Source organism: Caenorhabditis briggsae (assembly GCF_000004555.2).
Source record: "Caenorhabditis briggsae complete genome, chrX, whole genome shotgun sequence".
Lineage (NCBI taxonomy): Eukaryota > Metazoa > Nematoda > Chromadorea > Rhabditida > Rhabditidae > Caenorhabditis > Caenorhabditis briggsae.
Window position 1 is genome coordinate 19,915,138 of NC_013491.2, and position 22,397 is coordinate 19,937,534.

The 22,397-nt window shown below is 36.6% G+C and overlaps 2 protein-coding genes and 1 non-coding gene across 3 annotated transcripts; 1 reads left to right on the forward strand and 2 right to left on the reverse strand.

The window, feature by feature from the left end:
* Positions 1-4,207: 4,207 nt before the first annotated feature.
* On the forward strand, positions 4,208-16,757 carry Cbr-dyc-1 (the record flags this gene model as incomplete). The annotated part of the gene is made up of 15 exons (XM_045240639.1): positions 4,208-4,324; positions 4,691-4,762; positions 5,147-5,460; positions 9,775-9,895; positions 11,465-11,509; positions 11,682-11,748; positions 12,483-12,655; positions 13,396-13,884; positions 13,957-14,109; positions 14,604-14,852; positions 14,971-15,482; positions 15,529-15,751; positions 16,197-16,304; positions 16,397-16,599; positions 16,646-16,757. 15 exons carry the CDS (start codon positions 4,208-4,210, stop codon positions 16,755-16,757), a joined length of 2,958 nt encoding a protein of 985 aa, XP_045093561.1.
* Positions 16,758-17,379: 622 nt separating this feature from the next.
* CBG28984 lies at positions 17,380-17,452 on the reverse strand. The gene has a single exon. It is a non-coding gene (tRNA).
* Positions 17,453-18,158: 706 nt separating this feature from the next.
* On the reverse strand, positions 18,159-21,162 carry Cbr-lgc-21 (the record flags this gene model as incomplete). Its single annotated transcript, XM_045240640.1, has 9 exons — positions 18,159-18,360; positions 18,405-18,625; positions 18,673-18,921; positions 19,008-19,149; positions 19,499-19,650; positions 19,696-19,798; positions 20,720-20,813; positions 20,867-20,927; positions 21,040-21,162. 9 exons carry the CDS (start codon positions 21,160-21,162, stop codon positions 18,159-18,161), a joined length of 1,347 nt encoding a protein of 448 aa, XP_045093562.1.
* Positions 21,163-22,397: the final 1,235 nt, after the last annotated feature.

Genomic DNA, 22,397 nt, shown 5'->3' on the forward strand with positions numbered 1-22,397 from the left:
GTCGGGTTCTGAAACGTCCCGGAGCCGAATTTCAAACAGTCTCTTGGTGAGATCTAAAAAAATAGCATACTTGTGAAACCAGGGCCTGGTCCGCAAATTTCAAAATTTTCCAATGTTTTTTTTCGAAGCATAATTTATGATTACACTTCGTTTTTGCTTACTTTTTATTTGAAATTTTGCAATTTTGTTTATATTCGCGATAGACACCGAAAGGAACTTGAAAAGACAGAGAAAAATTTACTAAAAGTCCGGGGTTGGCCCGGCTGGTACAAGAAAAATGAGAAAAAAAACTCGACTTGGCCTGTTGCGAATATTAAAAAAAAAATAAGCAACCCCAAGTTTTTTAAATAAGCAACCCCAAGTTTTTTTACCGTCATTTTATTCATGATACTTGTCACAAGCTGCCCTAAGCTTGGAAAACTGTCAAAAGCTTTGAAGTTCCACATTGGCTATACCATTCAACGACCAAATTTTTACCATTTTTACAATTCAGCGGATTAATTTTGACACAATAGGAGTCATTTTATGAAGTTGCTTCAGTTTTCCAAAAGTTCTTCGTCTTCAAAAGTTATGAATTCTCTTAGATTATGGATTTTTTTAAATCCTCGTCAATGTCAGTAAACTTTTATCAGAACCGTTATCATTTGCTAAAATTATTTCATGTTGATAAAACTCCTCAAAATTTGGTTACAGTACGTTTTTTTTTCACAAAACTCATCACCATGTTCCTCCACTGATCCCCCTGTCGACTCATTTGTTCTTGTTCCTCCGTTGTGCCCATTTTTCAACATTCCCCCCATCACCAAAAAGTTAATCCGAGCGAGTTGCCGAAAAACATGCAACTCTACTTCGTTTTCTATTCGGACGCTTTTCTTCCGAAGACGCATAACATCAAAAATGTTGGCAGAAGGCAACGGAAGAGTGGAAGAAGATGTTGTAGATAGAGTAAGATGGGAGTAAGTTTTTGTGGGCCGGACGAAACTCCGAGGAGCTCTCTCTCCTCCCCCCTCAGTCAGTCACAATAAAAAAGAAGATGTCGGAATAGTAGCGGTGACTCCTCCCCCATCAGTTTTACGGAACAAAGTCTTCTGCTCTACTCGGCAATTCCATCAAAGAGTGGAGATGCGCATAAGTCAATCAGCTACAAGTGCACACACACACACACACACACACGCACACGCTTCCTTAAAATCACAACTAATTGTGCAAGACAAGAAGATGAGGGAGTTTACGCACGCAACCGCTTCTGTTTCTCCTTTCGAGATTCTTTTTTTATTCTAGACGCTTCTTCACGGACTCCAATTTTCTTTTTCTTTCACATCGATTAAAAAATGGATTTGAGAGAAGAAAATTGCTGAAAATTGCCGAGAAATTATTGTGAGTGGCTTGAGGAGCTATATGGTCATGCGCACTATTAAAATGAATCTACCGCTAGCTGCGCTTCTGAAAAATATAGGTGCCTTTTCACGAGTTTTTAATTGGTTAAATAGAAAAAATAGTCCAAAAGAATACGGTAGTTCGTTCTTGCGCCTTTAAAAGAAATTCAACTAATTATCCTATTTCAAAATGCATCAATTTTAGAAAATAATAATACTGTAGATGATTTAATGGAAACCCCTATACATGAACTTCGAGCTGAACAACTCGGTTCTCTCAAAAAATATATAAAGATCTCAACTGATAAAATGTCAACGAATTTATGATTAACATTTTATGCTATCTTTTGAGAGAACCGGGATAATTGAGCTCAAACTGCGATGAACTTCTATTTTATGGCACGTTAATTTTTCCAACTTGTCTTTATAAAACTCTTGATTCTAGTTAACACTAGCGTCTAGACAAACAACAATTACCATATGGGCCATGAAATACTCAATTTTTACTTCATGTCAATTAGGAATCGGGATACCGATGAGAAGATTGCTCCGACTTTCCTCCGTTGGCTTTACTGACTTCAGCATTCTAGGAATTCCATTTAGACATACCTGTGTTTCAGCTGAGAAGGTTTAGGTGGTTCGAAAGTTCAACACCTTATTTTATGATCACTCAAAATTCTATTCTCGTACAATTTTTATCCCAGCTACTTCTTTGTATTTCGTTTTTTCCTCTCTTATTCTCCTCCAAAATCATATTTGTCGACGTGCCTTCCATACTTGAGAAAGCCTTCTTCCAAGCAACTGGCTCGTCATATTTTTTTTCTCCTCCGCTCTCAACACATCTTCAATCTTCATATATTCCGTTTTTCAAAACGTCTCTAGGGAGCGTCGCTCATCGGTCTCCCAACCAACCAATTTCCAGTTTTGTTCGGGAGCTCACGCCCCCCCCCCCGAAACTTCTTCTATTTCTTTCTTCGTCTCCTTAACTTTCTGCCCTAAACTCTTCTTCCTCTTTTTTCCATTCCCATATTCAATTTGCGGGACCGCCGCACTTTTGGTCAGTCCACTTTATCCTAAAGAGTCTCTTTTTACTACCTGTTGCATTCTATGCATACTTTCATTTGTTTTATATTTGATCTACCAAGTTATTTGTGATCCACCTAAGAAGTGGCCCACCTAAGAAGAGCGCCCTTCTCTGGCACTCTTCTTATTAGTTGTTTCATTGGTCATAATTCTTCATTTGACTGACAACCATTCTCAGTCTGTCCTAGTCTCTCCCCAACCTTCTCTACATATCCCCCATCTATTCTTGTACACTTTTAGTACCTGAATAAATCTGTATTCTATAACTACTATTCGTGTTCCTTGAACCGGCCAGAATGCCGGATCCTAAGGACTCAACACTACCTACATTTTTTCCAGATCTTATTCTTACATTTAGTATGACATCTTGCTTTTGCCGCATGAGTTATTCATTTATTCTTTCATTTCCTTTCTTTCATCTTTTGCCCTATTGTTCAGTTTCCCTTCATCCCCTCATTTTTCATCATCACTCAATTATTTTTCATTTCTTGTGCTCATTTTTGCTCTTTCTTCCGCTTTTCTCCTTCCTTTGCAATCCACGTCATTCATTTATTTCAGCGAACCTCTCCTCTTCATCTATTTTTCCAACAACTACCCATTTATTACGATAGCAAAAGATTGTCCAGATTCTCGGACAATTATATCGTGGTATACTGGCTCATGGTAGCTGATATACTCGATATGCAGTTGAAGGTTTGAATCGGGTGAAATTTTGGATCTTAACTCTGTGTTTTTTGAAATTGTACTACAGTACCGTTCGATAAGATTCCTAAAAATGTATTTTTCAGTTCAGGAGTCTGGAGCTCAACTGCCAAGTTTCTGATCATATTGAAAATCTTGGAGAATATAAAACAGATCCAGACTTTGCATTTACAGGATTTTCTGAAAATCCGTCGTTTTTCAGTAAATTGCCAATTTTTGAAAGACACATTTTTGGCCAGTTTTTTTCACTGAAAACGAGAAAATAAGGTATCTTTCAGAAATCGGCAAATAGCTAAAAAACTAGGCATTTTCCAAAAATTTTGTGAACGCAAAATTTTCAATCTAGGTCTGTTTTACCCTCCTCCAATTTTTCAAAGTGATCGGAGACTCGATAGTCGAGCTCCAGACTCCTGGAAATTGTCGAAATGGCCGAAAATCAACATAAAACTATTTTTCTGTATATCTTATTTACCGATACTGTTTAAAGTGATAATGATATTAATTCTAAACAAAAGAAGAACAAAATTTGAATAGCCGAAAAAGATTTTTCGTCGGATAACTAAGAAATGAAAAAAAAGTGTTTTTATTCCCCAGGCAATTCATATCGAATCTTTTTCACGAAATCTAGTGTTTTCATGCTTTACTCGATTTGATACTAAAGTATTTTTGAATTTTTTTTGCTGTTCTCCTAATATTCTTCTTATTAACAAACCGTTTTTCTTGTTTAATGTCTACCGTAAACACTCTAACAGAATTACTCACCTAACTTTCAACTTAAAGCCATTTTATCTTGGTTTCTGTGAAAGATATCAACAAGTGGTCAACTGATAAAAGGTTTTGGAAACTATGATAGACATTTTGTTAGTGAGATATATGGACTCAAAGTGGACGGTTTTCTTTTTAAGTGTTCACGATGCGTCCATTACCTACTCAACCTTTCTTTGTTTCAAATTTTCCTAACTGGTTTTTTTTTGCGTGCTCCAATTCCTCTCCCCAAAAATTCTTCCTAAACTCATTTCTTAGTTTTTTGCAGAGGTGAGGATATAATGCCTGTGCGGAAAAAGCATGGTCCGTACGATATCATCGCTGACGATGTGTACGACTGCCGAATTCCACTTCACAACGAACTCGCTTATCAGCATGGTATTCATTTCGAAGCAAAGGTATTTTTTTTTTTTGGAACCTTAAAAAAAAACTTTTCTGTTCTTCGACTTTCTTCAACTCTTTTTCCCAACAAACCATCAGTGTTTTCGTCTAAACGGGCGGGTTTGCCTGGAGGGCCAGATTAGATTGTCGACGAGAGTCGCCTAAACTTGTTTGCCCGAGTTAAATCAGCATAAGAAAAAAAAACTTTTGGAAACTTGGAAATTTTGAATTTGACTGTCAGGTCGAAATATCGAAATTCTGATGAACTGGAGAACTCAAATCATAAAAGTACAATTTTCTCTTCAAAACTAAAAAGTCGAAAAACCGAAAAGTTGAGGAAATGCTCTCTGATGTTCTAAAAAGAAAGAAAATGTATTTTGCAGTATGTCGGAAGCATGGAAATTCCTAGACCCGGGACGAGAATCGAAATTGTGGCGGCAATGCGGAGAGTTCGGGTAAGAACATTTTGGGGATAAAAAATTGAAAAACTCTTGATATGGCAATTTCATAAAGTAGAAGCGCTAAATCCATAAGCAGCGAACCGTGTTTCTCTAACAGGAGCCCATCCAAACCGTCAACTTTGAGCTGAATTATCTCGATTTTTGTGAAAGTTATCGAAACTTGCCAACTGATAAATTATGAATCAAAACATCACCTAAATTTAATCAGTTAACATTTTTTGATATCTTTCGCATGAATCAAGATAACTGAGCTCAAAGTTGAGTTAGGTGGGCCTCTATTAAAAAAAATACGTTCAAAAAAATTCAGTTTTCCTCAGAACTGTTACCCTTTAGATTTTGAACAGAAAAACAATAAAAAGTTATGTTATCACTATTCAGTACGAATTCAAAGCTCGCGGCATCAAAAAACGGCCCGTCGACATCACCGTTTCGGTCGACGGCGTCAAGGTGGTTCTTCAACGGAAGAAACAAAAAGAGAAGGGTCTTTCATGGGACGAATCCAAGTTGCTCGTCATGTTTCATCCAATTTACCGGTATTTCTTTGCCCTCTTTTTCATGTTTGACAATTTCGAAAAAATTTCAGAATATTCTACGTGTCACATGACTCTCAAGATCTCCAAATTTTCTCATACATTGCTCGAGACGGCGCCAGTAACACATTTAAGTGCAACGTCTTCAAGTGTTCCAAGAAGGTTTGTTTTTGAGTTTGCTGGTTTAGTAGAGCATCTGAAAAAGACATACATATGAACTCAAATATGCAGGGTACATCTCAAGAAACACAAAAAATGTACTAGGTGTCTGAAAAAAGGACATCGGTTTAGTATTCATAGAGAAGCGTTTTTTGAGGGCCATGAATGTAGTTATGAAAAATGACTCTACATCAAAAATGATGAACCGGAAGGAGAAAACGGAAAATCGCGATTCAAAAAGTTTTAGCAAATGAATTAGGGACATAAAAAAGTCAAGATACCGTATTTCCTCTAATAGAAGCCCATGGGCTTCTATTTTTCAAACTCTCTCTCAGGGTGGGCTTCTATTAAAAGTGGGCTTCAATTAGAGGGTGGGCTTCTATTTTTCAATGATAAACTTTCAAAAAAAAATTTGTTAAAAAAAAACAGAAATTTGGCAATTCGGAACTTAAGAATTCTGAACTTCGAGGTTTTTTTTCAATTCGAGGTATTCATGCTGCAATTCTAAACTCCAAAATTCGGAATTTATGAAATTCTGAGATTCCAGAATCTTAAAATTCAAAATTACGGAATTCTGTAGATCAGAAATTTAGAAATTTTCAAGTTCTAAAACACCAGTCCCAAAAAATTCTGAAATTTTTAAACACCGTATTTTTTCTAATAGACGCCCATGGGCTTCTATTAGAGGTGGGCTTCAAATAAAGGTGGGATTTTATTAGAGGAAATACGGTAGTTTGTTCAAAATTGTCAACAGCCATGATTTTTAAATATATCGTGTTCGCTCTAATAGAAGCCCACGTGAACCGTCGACTTTGATTATCTCGATTCTCGGGAAAGCTATCAAAAATTTGTCAACTGATGAAATAAAGGTGATATTATGATGAATAACTTGTTAGTTGGAAAACTTTTGCTATCTTAGAAATGGACAAAATTGAGCTCAAAATTAACGATTTGAATGGACATTGTGATTTATTCATTTTCAAATCAATTTTTCAGAGAAATTCAAAAAATTTTTGAAGAAAAGTTTGAAACAAAGCTCGAAGTTTTCGTTGAAATTGAAATAATACTAAAAAATCACAAAAAAATTATTCAATTGAAAAATACGAGATTATTAAATTGGAATTCAAGCTAACTATTTAGATTACAAGGAAACTTGTTTTGGTGGAAAATGGTGGTTTGGAATGAAAGTACTTATCGTCTGTTTGGTCTCAAAAATTCTGGGATTAACATTAAAATATGGAACTTTATTTTTTTCTGTGAAATTATTTGCCAGAAAGATAGAATGTGTGAAACAAGTACACATTTTTAACCAGTTTCAATGGTCCCTCTGTAATTTTTGAATAGTTTTCAATATGAAATGATGTTTCTGTATTTAACAAGTTCCATGAACTTAGAATCAGAAATTTTAAACTGTTGAGTTTCCAGAGCTAAAGACACGAATAAGTATTGCTATGTTCATAAAATAATTGCTATTTTCATAAAATTGAACAAACTGTTTCAAAACCGTGATCAAAACCTGCCGGACCCAACTATTTTATAACTGATCAAATTAGATCTGACGGAGTTCACAACTAAACTTTGAAACATTATTTATACTTTGATAGAAAAATAACCAGATAATAAATATGTTATTTCAATTTTCGGAGGATGTCAGTTTCAGCACTTCAGCACAATTTGTTCATTTTTCGTATCAAAATGAGCTCTCAAAATAAAAACCAAGAAAGCTGAAGCTAAAACTGAAGTTATGAACAAAATTTTTTCCGTATATTCGCATCACGTCGTATTCGATCAGATATGTCCAGATTCTGGATTCGGAGAACAATTATTTTATTCCCAATCCCGTTCAAAAAGTCATACCTGACATCTCAGGTATTCACTCAAATTTTCCCATTATTAGAATCACCACTCATCCATCATTTTATCTATATCTCTCCGGTGCTTCTCCGGATCTTATCTCGTTTGGTCTAGCCTAACTTTTTCACAGACTACACAATGATCTTCATGTTTTCCTGCAGACACAACTATTCTTTACACATCAACGAAGGTTCATGTTCTATTTCATGTTGTCGGTTGATTGTCGACTGCTCTTCAAATAGCAGTTTGATTTTTCAAAACGTTTTAAACTATTTTGAAATATCTTTTGATCAATTCTGTTATGTTTTGGTGACGTATAGTCCCTAGGATATAGGATATATTTCTTCTCTGATTCAAACATTTCGAGCGTAGAGAGAGTCCGGCCATTAATCAATAGGTGAAGATAAATTTCCTCGGACAAATTCTGATCTTTGTGCGCTAAATGTGAGTTGGATCTATGCCAAGTTCCTTGGAGACCTTCTTCGGCATTGGATGACTCATTTATCATCCTCCATTTGTTCTAGAAAATTGAACTATTCAATTCTGAAAAACACTCTTGAAGATTCTGAAAAACAACTCTTGAAGATTTTATATATTTTTTCAAACCACATTTATATTGATTACGGAGTTCGAATTGTGGAACTTGATATAAACGATAAAAAAGCTGACGTTGAACATTTACTGATAATGAAAACAAGATATTTATATATAGAGTCTGGGTGTCATAGTGATTGGGTGGTCTTTTAGAATATTCCTACTATTTGAAAACTGCAAGCTGAATACCAAATAGCAACCTGTGGCCAGAGATCCCAAGCCTAGGTCATAATTCTCTACTAATAACAACAAATCGATCATTATCTGTCGCTGGAGAAAGAGAACCTTTGGAGCGCTCGTCTTCTCACTCCCGATTATTTTTCGTCTTCCGATCGTAGGCACCCCCGGGGCCACGAAAAGCGAAGCGCACACCGATTGCTCTTTTTCTCGCATTGGCACATTGGCACATTGAGCGTGCGACACACTCGCAAAACGTGCCAATGTGCCATCATTCCGCCAGGATCCTCCTTTGCCTTCTGCTTCATCTTCGTCTTTTCCACTCTTCCTTTCTGCTTTCCCTGTCTCATTCGCAGCTCTTTTGCAGATCAACCCATTTTTCTCTCTCTCTCTCTCTCTCTCGGGGAGTTTTTTTTTCTGTTTAGCAGTCTCTCTGAGATAGAAACACACTGACAACCAGAGTCGTCAATAATAATTAGAAACAGTTGGTTGCAAAATGCGGGAAGAATGACTCCGCCTATTCTCACACCCAATCCAAAACGTGTTTTCCGAAGAGTTTTGGTGTACTTTGTAGTACAAAAAATTTTGGAAAATTTTCAAAGATTAGGTCCTGATACGGTATAATCCGTACCAACTGAAAATTGAAGCTTGAAGTTACCGTAAAACCTGCGATAGACGCACTCCCTGACTTTCAACTTCTAACCAAATTATCTCGATTCCTGTCAAAAATCTGAAAAAATTGTCAACTGATAAATTCTTTATCATAAACAATTGTCATAAACAATTTATCTGTTGGCATCTTTTTCATATCTCTGACAGATAAATTGCCTCAACGTTAAATATTCGAAAACCCTCCTATTACAGGTTCTACCGTATATACTTTTCTCTTGTTGTTGGTTCCATCGTTGAAATTTTTGAATTTTCAAATTTTTAAAATAGAACTGTTTTTCGAACAATTCTGATGCAGAGCATAAGAGTTATTTTTAACTTGGTATAGCTCTGACGTCTCTACCAAAACTTTTTATTATATTTTTTCTTGCAATTTTTATTTCCCATCCCTACCTATCTACCTAGCAATTTTGCTGCTATGAAAACGATGCATTCGGCAGACGTAACACACACACACACAACCAAAAGCCCCGCCTTTTCTTCGTCATCAACCCATCTTTCCCTCCGAAGCTCCCGGAGACGACGCTATTCTCTTTCTACTCCTTCTTATTTCCTTGATCTTATATTTTTGTATCGTTCTCTGCCGCCTCTATGTTCTTCTCTCCCTGGCGGGAAGCTCTCCTGGAGGGCTCCCTGCCGTTGTATTTTCTTCTCCCGCTGTCTTTTTCTCACCACTACTGCAAGCCGGAGAGATAAAGACTTTTTATCGTTTTCAGAGCCTATCCTTCTCTTACCCGTCTCGAAAAAACGTCAGCTGCCAAAACGCGGGCTGGGTAGGAGAGGAAGAAGAAAGAAAAGCAGAAAGAAGGGCCTTTCTTTTTCTTGAGCACTCTGCACACCTGCTGATTACCATTTTTGTCACCTCCTTTACTGTATTCGTAGACAACAATCACCTACTTCTGACTATGATATTACTGAACATCGACTTCGACATTATACTATAGTCGTTATCTGATCAACACATTTTATCATCATGATACGGTTCGACCCTGATGAGAGCTCTGAAATGAGTGAGGAGAAAAGGTTTTACTATCTGAGATTGATGGCGAAACCCGGTGGAAAACCGATCAAGACCAAATTCGTCACTTGGTCCCGTGACGAAGATGTCGCTTCGGCATCCAATATTAGCGATCAACAGCTAGAGGTAAGATTTTAAAAAAAGTGTAGTTTTTTATTGGAAAATTTGTGCTGCTATCACAAAATCGTTTTCGAATGACCCTTATCTTCTAATTTTGAGTCAATCTCGATTCCTGTCAAAGGTATCTAGAAGATGTCAACTAATAAATTGTTAATCATAATATCCCAAAAATTTCAGTAGTTGAGACATTTTCTATATCTTAGATAGAAATCAAGAGAAATTAGATCCTTCTCGACAGCGTGAAGGTTTTTCTTTTCACTGCATTCCCGTTTTTTCAACTTCAAAAAAATTTTTTTGCTGAGAGCTAGGGAAACCGCATTTAAATTATTTTTCGAGGTTGCTGTTAATAGTTGCCTTTCGTTTTTTTTTAACATCGTGATTATAACAGCTTGAACATTGAGAAAAAATTGATAGGATTTTTAGCAACTTTTGTTTACCCCATTTTGTTCAGTTCAACGTACCATTAAACCTGTAATAGAAAGGTTCATTAACTTTTAACTTTGAGCCAATTTATCCCGGCTCCTGCAAAAGATAATGAAAAACTGTCAACTGATAAATTGTTTATCATAATACCGTAAACATTTTATTGGTTTACACATTTTCGATATGTATCATAGGAACCGAGGTAATTGATCTTGGAGGGCACATACTTTGGGTAGGCTTCTATTAGAGCAACAACGTTGTCCGAAAGTTTTTGTCTAAAATTTTGAAAATTGTGTTTTCCCCGTTTTTTTCCACAACGATCTTGATCATATTCTAAAATTTCATATTATACTTAGTGTGTGGTTCAAATTCGATCCAATACCAATCACTACAAACCTGTACCTCAATCTATGATCCGAACACTCAAAATTTTGCAAATGATCTCTCTAGTTCTAAGCTGTCAAGTTTTGACTTCCGGTTGAAAGAGAAAACGCCCGCGTTTTGTTCTATTTCCATCGCCCATTTTTAAATGTCACATTACACTATATCTAGGTTTTTTGCGTCTTGGATTTTGGAATTTTGCTATGAGCAAAATCGCGAATGCCACAGATAATGCGATCCAGATGTGATGACTCTGACCTTCATTGCCAATAAAATTTTGGGGGGGGGGGCTGAATTGAATTCTAATGGAAGCCAATGAAACTGGGTTCTTTCGAAAATTGAAAAGTACATAAATTTACTTTTCAAAGCAAATTTAAAATCTTATCAGTGAATTGATATCAATGATTGTGCTTTGGCTATTTTAGAATATATTTTAATGTCTGTGCATCTCATACAATATGTTGAATCAATCGATTTTCGAAAGAAAAAACATCTGGGGTTCTTTCCAGACTCCCAGCTGTTAAGTCTCGAAATTTTGAGAGAGAACAAAAAAATAAAATTACAATGGAAGATTTTTTCTCTCCCTCGGGGAATTGAAAGGTGCTTAAAATTGAAATCACATTTTTTGAATCACACACTCTAGTGATTTCAATAGGATGCCAACTGATCGAATGATCACAAATTGATGCACAATGAAATAAAATTAAATTGGGTGGACAGAGAGGATAAAAATACTTTGTTCCTGGCCGACTCAATTATTTGTTTTTTCAGAGTCAAGCGATGCGTGTTGTACGAACGATTGGACAAGCATTCGAGGTGAGCTTTTTGAACGATGATGATCGTTGTCATCGTCATAATAAACGACGCTCATTATCCATGTAGTTGTCAGCTGTGGAAAAAGAGCACTAGAGAAGTGTCTCTCACTCTCTTTCTCTTTTTTTTTTCATTTTTCACTTCTGTCAACTAATCAATTTTCTTTGATTTATAGGTTTGCCACAAAGTCGCACAAGATCAGATGCAAGAAAAACACGAGGACGAAGCAGCGAAAAGCAAGAGTAAGGGAGTTATTACTATTATATCAACTAAGAAAAAAAATCTTGCCTCTATGCGAGTTGAGAGCTTGAGACCCTATATTTTGAAATAACCTGCTAACTTTTGACCTTTACAAGAAAACCTCAACACCTTATAAACCAAGATTTTGATGAAATTTATAAGTTTGGTTAAGAATAGCATATCGAGACACATCTGAAAATTTTAGAATCCGCTCGCCAGTTTGAGCCCATGTATTTCATTTTCTGTGAGAGATAACAAAACGTGGTCAACTAAAAAAATGTTGCTGATATTATGATAAACATTTTATTAGTTGATCACGGTTTGATATATTTCAAATGAAGTAATATATACAAGCTTAAAGTGGGCGGTTCGGGTGGCGTTCTACTAGAATGTTTACGGTAAATGAGTTTTGGTACCAAAAATTCGCATTTTCCGTGCAAAAAGGGGATTTTGGAAAACTATTTACTCAACTTCTAGGACGTTACAGAATATGAAATTTGTTTTGTTTCGCTAAACATCAAATTAAATTCCATATTTCAAACATTTTCTTGGAAAAAAATTTTTTTTGGAATTTTTCACGACTTTCCAGAATTATTCGAAAGAATAACTTTTGAGGAAATGTGGTTCCCTTTTTAAAACCATTTGTTGGTTATTTTTTCTTAACTTTTGTTTTTCTCCGATTTCCTAAAAATATGAATTCTGAAAATTGAAACACGATAAGGATCCTCAATTTTAGTATCGATGCAATCCGAAGACGAAGCTGGTCCAAACGCTTTGGATGTCATTGAAGAACGAGGCGGCATGGAAGAAAATAGCAGGAGCTCGTCGCCGATGGAACCGCCACCAGTCGGAGGACCACTTTATGGGAAGCGATTATCTCTGGTAAGTAGTGGTGAGATTGAAACGACTGTCTGTCTCTGCACGAAGAGCAAAAAAAAACGTGTTATCCGACACCTTTCATCCTTCTGACATGCGGATTACATGGCATTGGGAAATTCGAGAAGTAAGGGTTGCCTGAAATTGATCCGTGGGCCTCCTAGTGATTTGCCTTTCTTCTTCTATATCTCTCTTTCTAAATATCATGTTTTTGTTGTGGAAAAGTAGAAAATAAGCTACAAACAAACTACTGAAAGTATCATACACTGAACAATACATTGACGGTTAACAAGATATACAAAAACGTATTTTTCATTCGGTTTCTGGCTATTTTGACTATTTGCAGGAGTCTGGAGCTCGACTGTCATGTTTCCGATCACTTTGAAACAATTGAAAACTGCAAAATAGACCTAGATTGAAAACATTGCATTAAGAGAATTGTTTGAAAATTAATAGTTTTTCATCTAATTGCAGATTTTTGAAAGGCACGCGTTTCCGGACTGGAAAGTAGGTGTCTTTCAAAAATCGGCAAATAGCTGAAAAACGAGGAAGTTTTCAATCTCGGCCTCTTTTAAAGTCTCCAAAGTTATCAAAGTGATCGCAAACTTGAAAGTCGAGTTCCAGGTTCTTGGAAATGGTAAAATGGTCAAAAATCAGCAGGAAAACGTTATTGTATATCTTATTGACCGGTACTGTACATTGCACTTTTTTTAATTGCACATTTTGCACTTTTACCTGCTGATTTAGCTTCTTTTACGCTTTTCTCTTTCCAGTTCCAACCTCGAAAACCATCCACGACGAGTTCATCAGGAGGAACTGCTATTGATACAACTGCAATACCAGAAAACGTGCTAGAAATTCCCAATACATCACATCCGATTCTCCAACCAAAAGCTCCGGAACTGGTACCCCAGCTACAGCCCCAACACGCGCTACCGTACCAACAAAAGCCGTCGCAATCGCTTCTAAATATTCAACCACCCCAATTCAACACGCTTCCTTCTCAAATGCCAAGCACGCAAACGCTTCCCGGCATGGCTGAAAATCCAGGACACTCTCATAACCCGGTATGTTCTCTATCGCTTTATCTTAACTTTTTTTGCACTTTTGTTATTGCTTTCTTACAGAGAATGATGACGGTGCCGCCTAATATGCCGTACCCATCAGCTACGCTACCGCATTCTCGAACGTGGGGTCCGCAAATTCCCTCTTACCCTCAATCTATGCAATCGTTAGAGCAAAATGTTCCTATGTATTATCCAGTGAGTTTTGAACTGAATAGAAAATTATAAATTATTCCGTTTTTAATAGTTTTACAATTGTCGTATTTTCAGCAAATGCCGGGTATGCTTCCTTCCTCTTCCTCGCTTCCATTTGGACTTTCATCACCTGTCATGGTCTCACCGTATGCAACACTTCAATTAAACATGCAAAGTCAACAACTTGATCAACCCGATCATTCGGGCTCACAACTCACTATGGACCAGGTACTTTACTAGTCAATAAGATATATAGAATCGTATTTTTTCGTTAGTTTTAGGCAATTTTGATCATTTTAAGCTCCGCTGTCAAGTGTCCGATCATTTTGAAAAATGTGAGGGTTACAGAACAGACTACTATTGAGAACTTTGTATTCACAGAATTTTTGGAAAATTCCCATTTTTGCGTTCTGCTGATTTCTGAAAAACACTGAAATTTTGCCCATTTTTGTAGTGAAAAAGTTAAAAAAGTGCCTATCAGAAATCGGCAACTAGCTGAAAAGCTTTAAAAAAAATTTTCAAAAATTTTGTGAATTCAAATTTTTGAGCTAGTTCTGTTTTATATCCTCCAAAATTCTTTAAGTTATCGGAAACTGGACAGCTGAGCTCTAGAGTCCTGAAAATGGTTGAAATGACTAACAATCTACTGAAAGCACGTTTTTGATTAATTTATTAGTGGAAACTAACCTTAAAATTTTAAAAACCTAATTTTCCATTTTTAGTACAATCAACAACTAATGAGATCTCAACTTGATCAAGCACAACAATCCGTACAAGTAGCCGGATGTCAAGTACAGCTTCTTCGAGATCAGCTCACATCTGAAACAACGGCAAGGCTAGAAGCGCAGTCGCGAACTCATCAACTTTTGTCCGCGAATCGAGATTTGCTAGAACAAGTGCAAAATTTGGTGTCTCGATTACAAATGTTGGAGACAAAGATTACTAGCGAGATTCATCATAGCTCGAGTCAGGTGAGTCGGATTTTTATTCAGTTGTTACTCTTATTGAACGGTACAGGCGTCAAAAAATTGGAAAATGAAATCACTTCGAAATACGTTTCGTGCTCTCAAAAAATCAATAGTTTTTCAGCCTCCCCAACCCCCACCACCGCCTCCACAAGCTTCTTACCAGCCATCAACCTCTTCCTCGATGGGAGCTCGAATGCCTCTTTCTATAGATCACAATGACCCTCGGATACCGGGAAGCTCCTCCATCCGACCCAACTATCCGTACCAAGTACAACCATTGGCTGATCTCCGCGCCGGATCTCTTCCACCAGTCAAAGAATCGAAAGAACGACGGAAAGAAGAGGGAACACGTACGGAACCGGAGAGTAATGCAGAAGATACGACTGATTACTCATCGAGTGATCAGTATGAGAAAACCTCGAACGTCATGAGACCGTCTCATTTCAATATCTTGATGTCAAATCCATTGGTGGATATTAACGTACCTTCTGGAGCAGCTGTGAGCAGGTTAGATCAGTTGGAGTTGGGAATGGACACACAGGGAACTAGTTCTACACCACCGAAAAAGGAGAAGAAACCGTCTACTGGAATTTTGCGAGGCGAGAACTTTTCAAGGATGTCATTCAATCCAAAGTGAGTAGCGATATTTTTTTCTCATATTAACAAACCATAATTCCAGACTTGGCCGAGATAAAGAAAGAGAACAGCAGTTGATGTTCGAGGACCCGTTGGAAGACGAGACTCCACGATCAATACCGCCCAGTCCTCCAACCAAATCGAAAAATATCACAATCGACTCATTATTCAAACCTCAGGATGATCCACCAACTTTAGCAGATCGAGAACCGCAGCAGCTACCGCCACAGCCAACACAGCCAACACAGTTTGCAAGGAAGAATACGGTAGGAGTCCAGGAACAACAATTTTTACAGTACTTGTCAATAAAACTATTATTCAGTTGGATTTCGGTCATTTCGATAATTAAAAAAAAAAATTCGGAGCTCGACTGTCCAGTTTCCGATAACCTTGAAAATTTGGCATTTGAATAATTTTTTGAAATTCCTGATTTTTCAGTTTTTTGCTTATTTCTGAAAGACACTCTCTTCTGTTTTTGGTACTGAAATCCAAAAAAAAAGCAGGTGCTCTTCAAAAATCGGCACTTATCTGAGTAGCTAAAATTTTTCAAAAAATTCCGCGAATATAAAGTTTTCAAAGTGATCGGACACTTGACAGCCAAGCTCCACGCTCTTGAAAACAGTCAAAATTGCCGAAAATTAACAGAAAAATATTCTTTTGGATATATCTTGTGGACCGATACTCAATATAAAATGAATAACAAATTTTCAGACTGTAAATCTGTTGCTGCCATCGACAACGGCTACAATGCCAGCTAGCTCGTCCCTGGTAACCGCAATGTACCCACCAATGCGACAACCAGCCGTTCCAGTTAATAAGGTATGAGAAATCATCGTTCCCACATGATAAGACTAACCTCGTACTACAATTACACTAAAAAAATTACACAACAAACGTAAATAAAATTACAGATCCAACCCAGGGTAGATGTTTTCCGTAAAAAGACACTGAAAACCTTGTCAATGGATATTGCCGAAGAGCCAGGACCGAGTGATAGTGATGCTAATAGGAACAATATACCAAGCTCCACAAATAGTTCGATGAAACGAAAAGGGTTCTTGCAGCCACCACCAAATGTGGATGTGGAAATTAAAGAGATTGAGGATTATATAAAGTGATTTTAGTGTTGTCTGATCTCTTTTAATTTATTGAATTTTCAGTCGAAATGTGGATCGATCGAAACTACCTGAAACTTCCCTTCTAACACGACTCACTCGTCAAGCACAAGGAGACAATTCACTTGGCAACTTGCCAAATGGATATCCTCAATGAACACAAATCTTTTTAGGGAACTATATCATCAAATTTTGTTTTATACAATCAAACCCGAGTAGAATTTTTCAATTTGTGACGTTTTTATGGACAAGATTTCCTCCTCCTCATTTTTATGTTCTCTCGATCTCGTTCACCGGACCATTGCTTTCGTCATAAAACCGCTTTCCGCCGCCCCTTCGCAACAAAAAACTACATAACATTGCTTCGCTTAAAATAATACTACAGCTGAAAATGATCGAGATCAGTTCTTCTAATTTTTTTTCAAAATTTCTCAACACTACTATGCTTTCCAATCGTGACATAAATCGAAACATTCCTATTTTTTGTTTTGAACACCAGTATTCTAATTCTTGAAATTTTTTTCAAATGTTTTTTTTCTCGAAGAAAACTTCTTATCTCCACTTTTTTGTATTAATTTGAAAAAAGATTTTTGTTCCGGCTGATAATTCCTTTCTCGAACGCTTTTGTTTCATGTCGTTCAGTTGTAAGTGATGAAAATAGACGATATGATTTATAATAAATTGTGCAATATATTAATCTACAAAACTGGCTCGTATAAAAAGTTCACGGAAGAAGAATAAAACTTCAAAAAGTTTAACAAAACTAAAACAAAACATCAAGCCACCTAGGGGACTCGAACCCCTGACCTTAAGATTAAAAGTCTCACGCTCTACCAACTGAGCTAAGGAGGCCCATGAGTGTCAATACGGTTGACAAGTACACATAGCGGGGAGAGACACGACCGGTAGTGTTTGTTTACACCGACCACGAGAGACAGCAGGCCTGAGGCCACCGGACGCTGCGTCTCTTCCACATTGTTTTTTAAGTCTGGTCGGAAAAGAAAAGTTGCATTTTTGAATTATTATTCTGATTTTGAACTGAACAAAAAATTTCTTGAAGTCTGACTGAAAGCAATTTTTTTGCTTTCAAAAGTTTTGGCTGAAGTTCCAAGCTGAAATTAAAATTATTTCAGGCTAGAAACAGAATTTCAAAATTTCCGCAGTTTTTGAAATTTCCTGGAAGGTTCTTGGAACGTTTTTGAATTTCTGAAGTTAATAAAACATAGTTTTTATTTGTTTCTTAAATTATAATTCGCTTAAAATTGTTTGTAGTTTCCCAGCAAATAAGCCAAAATTTAGAAAATTTTTCCGCAAAATTTGAGTATTTGTAAAGTTGAAAGCTGATTTTTTTTTTGTAATTTTTGTAATTTTTTGAAATAGGAAGAGCAGAAGTTTTCAATTCTTCTTAAGCCATGAAAATATGTAAATATTTATGAGAACATTTCAGCTATTATGACAGAAATCTACAAATGAAAGAGACATATCTGATAAAGTGAGTATGCATGAAGTAAATACAGGTTAAAATTGAAAGCAATGATAAATTATGGGCAGTGATAAATCAAAGGCAATATACAATGTACACGAAAATCACAATAGCCGAAATAGCAGCCATGAAAACAGCGTGAGCGGCACGGAACACGTTGTTCCAATCCTTCTGGTACGAAGTTTGAGCTACTTGTTCATCATACTTCTCTAAATTGATATCCTCAATTCCAGTGATATGAAGCACACCAAGGAATCCGTTGATGAAGTTGGCGAATCTCAAATGAAATGTTGAAGGATTTCATGTGATTTGAAAGCTTACTGTGTAACTCTTCCCCATGGTGGAAGTGTACGTTTCACCTGCATACAACAGAATAGAACAATAGAGGTGGTGATGGAAATCAGATTGAAGACAAGTGCAACTTCCAAGTACCGTACTGGCTTTGGAGTAGCAGATGTACTTCCCAAGAATGGAGCCATGCGGATGGAGAAAATGAGAAGTGTCACAAATTGCAATCCCATCACGAACATTTTGATGTAAATCTGAATGATTTCTTGTTAATAAAAAATAACGTATACTGGGAGCAAACTTGAATCTTGACACTTCCAAAAAGTGGGGGAAGGAGGAAGAGAACGGTGGTGATGAAAAGAGGGATGGCAAGCTCAACCTTCAATGAGCTATGAGCTCTCTTCAAGTTCAAGCAGAATCCGAGCTGAGCAATTTCCGATGGGTCGTCGAAAGATTCAGGGACAGTTCCGGAGACTCCCCAACCATAATCACGGAAGTTCTTTGGATCGGTGAAGATTGGAAGGCCAGATGACGTGAATTGGATGACTTCCTTAAAGGTTCTTTGTATATTTTTATTCGAAAATCAAAGCTCACTCTATCTTGTTGTGGCTCAAATGAGAAACAACACTTGTACACATCATTTGGGTAGTTTTCAAAATCAGTGTCATCACAGAACGTTCTCAACGAGAATGCAACTTTGGCGGTGACATTTCCCTGGTTCGTCGTCTCAACTTTGCGAATTTCGAATGCGTCTCCGTTCTTCAAATGATTTTCCGGACTGTAAACAGATAAGTTTTCGGTTTCATGAATATGTACACATGAATGCGTGTTTGACCTAGTTATCATAACCTACACAATGAGATTTGGTTTTTTGGCAGTTAGAAGAGAAAGGAAATCAAAGGTACCGTATTTTTTAATAGAAGCGCAAGCTCAATTATCTTAATTCCTGCGATAGAAATCAAAACTTTGCCGATTGATGAAATATTGCTGATATTATGATAAATAATGTATCAGTTGAAAAATTATTATATCTTTCACAGAAATCGTGATAATTGAGCTTAAAGTTAGGAGAAAATTGAGCGCAAAGGTTTAGCTAAGTTTCTATTAAAGGAAATACGGTATCTTACTTTTGCGATCCGAGAAGTGGCACCCAGACGTGGTGGAAGCTGTGAACAACGAGCTTGTTTTTCTTCCAGGTATCTTGGCTCCAGACCAGGCGGTCATCATGCCAGTTGAGCTCCAAATATCCGTGGATGGAGATGTCTTTCAAGTGCTCGTTCTGGAAATTGCAATTTTTCTCTTGAAAAAGAGTATTTAAACAAACCAATTCAAAGTGTTGAAGTGTGAATTGAGCAAAGTTGATGGTTACTGGTTGTTGGCTCACGTAGTTTGGTGGGATTGAAGCAATTGGGTGTGGGATATTGAGTCTGAATGAAATAAAGTTGCATTGTGTTTCTAATTTTGTAAAAAAAAACTGTATCAATATTTTGGTTTGTGAAACTTTTTGACTTCTTACACTGTTATTTCAAAGCAGAAGTGTTTGAAATGGCCTTTCAGGATTTTTCGGAATGTCTAAAATTCCCCAGCATTCAAATTTCGGAGTTCCGAAACTTTAGATCTTCTTGATTTTCAAGATTTTGAAATACGGAAAACCCCAATATTCAAAATTTTGAAAATTCGGAATATCCCAATTTTCAAAAATTTTGGAATTTCAGAATTTCGGAATAATTCACATTTCAAAACTTTGGAATTTCGTAAAATTCCGATTGCCGGATCTTTGGAATTTCGGAATATCCCAATTTTTGAAGTTTTGGAATTTCGAAGTACCTATTTCAATTTTCAAACTATCGAAATTTTGGATTAATTTGAATTTCAATTATATTAGAAATCACAATCACAGAAGCTCAAAAGCTGGTGCTTTGGATTCAAAGTTTTTGAAATTTTCGAAGTTCCGGAACTTCAAAATATCTCAATTTTCCAAATTTCAGAAGTTTGGAATGATTAATTTTCAAAATTTTGAAAATTTGGAATTTTCCGATTTTCAAAAATTCAAGAATAATCCGTCTTCAAAAATTTCAGATTTAGAAAATTGGTGTTTCGGATTTTCGGAATTTTTGGAACTTGCGAAATCCTATTTCGCACATCCCTGATTTGAATTCCGTTCCGAACATCCCTGATTTGATAGTGCAACTTTTAGCAAAGTTTAAGAATTTCAATAAGAGAAAAATTATACAAAATTCTAATTCACTCTGAATGAAACCAGTCAAATCTTGTATTTCATTGCCTTTCCAAATTCTGATAATCCAAATTTTAAAAATTTAAAATTTTTATTTTTCTATTTTTCCTACCTTGCCAATTTCTTCGCACTTTCTCCGGCAAGGAAATAATACAAACACTGTTCCAGCGTGTTCTCCTCGTGTTGCATCAAATCCTTGTTGGTTTCTAAACAACTTCAATTTCCATACGTCCACTTTCCATATCCCCCAAAAACTTACGATTCAACATTTGAAGCATATACTGGCATGGATCCAGTTGAACAGACCCCGTGGCTCGTGCCTAGAAATTTGTGTTTGTTTATCACTCTACCAGAAATCACTACGCGAAAATAAACTTCCGGATATCATGTTTGTCTATTAGGGATGAACAGGAAAAAAAAGATTATAGATACCTGGAACAGTGCATTCGGAGAGTTGACAATGTGGGGCCCGGCTTGGTTGGCTACTGCTTGGTTTTGCTCTTGGGCCCGAGCAAAAGCCAAAAGAGGTAAAATGAAAAGCCAGAATCTGGTCATCTGAAAATTATTAATTTATAAGTTGGAAATCGACGCAGAGAGAGCAAAATTAGAGTTTCGGTAAACGACTTTTTTCACGTTTTCAGAAACCGGAATGTCAGAGAGTTGCCTTTTTTTCATTTTTAGAGAATTTTCAAGATATTGACAACTGAGAAAACTTTGAAAGTCTGAATAACCTGCACTTCAGATCACTATCCGAAAAAAAATCCGCACAGTTCCAAAAGTGAGGAAATCAAGGCCAGTAGGATTATAACCTTTAGCGTTATATTAGCCTAGACAGGGATTACGGAGAAAACAAAAGACAACAAATATTACGTGCTGAGAGAATGGATAGTAAACGATCCTACTTCGTTTTTTTCATTCCGTCTTCCACCACTACCACATAAAATGGATTTGTATTGAGGGATTGGGGAAAGAAAAAGTGAACGCAAAAAGATTGGAGGAGGGCGTTACGATTGTGTTCTTTTCATTCTAGCAGGTGTTCTCAAGGATAACAAACGAACTGAATGCGGTAAGAATGAATATGGCTTCAAGGGGGTTAGAACGCAACAAAAATGTAATCACCTATGAATGATAAGATAAGAGAGAAAGAACAAAGTGAAGATTTTCTCTTGAGCGATTGGAGGTGGAGTCGAGTGTTTGAAGTATGAGATTTTTTGTCTCTCCTTTCGTCTTATTCACCTTGTCATATGTGTTGAGAGTGACGACGGGTGGACCTAGAAAATACACAGAGGGGCCGGTTTTCTGTCGGACAGCTTCTTCTTCTTTTTCTTCTACTTCTGAATCTCCTTCCTTACTCTAATTCCTCTTATTCTCAATGTGTGACTGATTTGGTTAGTGGTGAACAACTGGTTATTGACGTTTTCCGTTAACCTTTTCGATGTTTTATCTTTTATTCTCCTGTCTTGGGTGTAAAACAGATGTGAACAAGTGCGCACCATTTTACACAATGGTTACACCTGGAATCGTTCCCTTTTTGGGGACGACAAGAGATTAGAGGTCATAAGACTACGAGATAAGTTGTACAGTATTATTTTAGATTAATAATCAATCAAAAAGTTCAGTATTTTTCAGATAATTAGGAAATATCTGATTTTCAGTATTGCTTTTAATAGAAGTCGCTAACTTTAAGCTCAATTATCTTTGATTTCGGTCAAAAAAATGAATAACTTGTCAATTGACAAATTATTTATCATAATATAAGAAATACTTTATCAGTTGACACCTTTTTGATA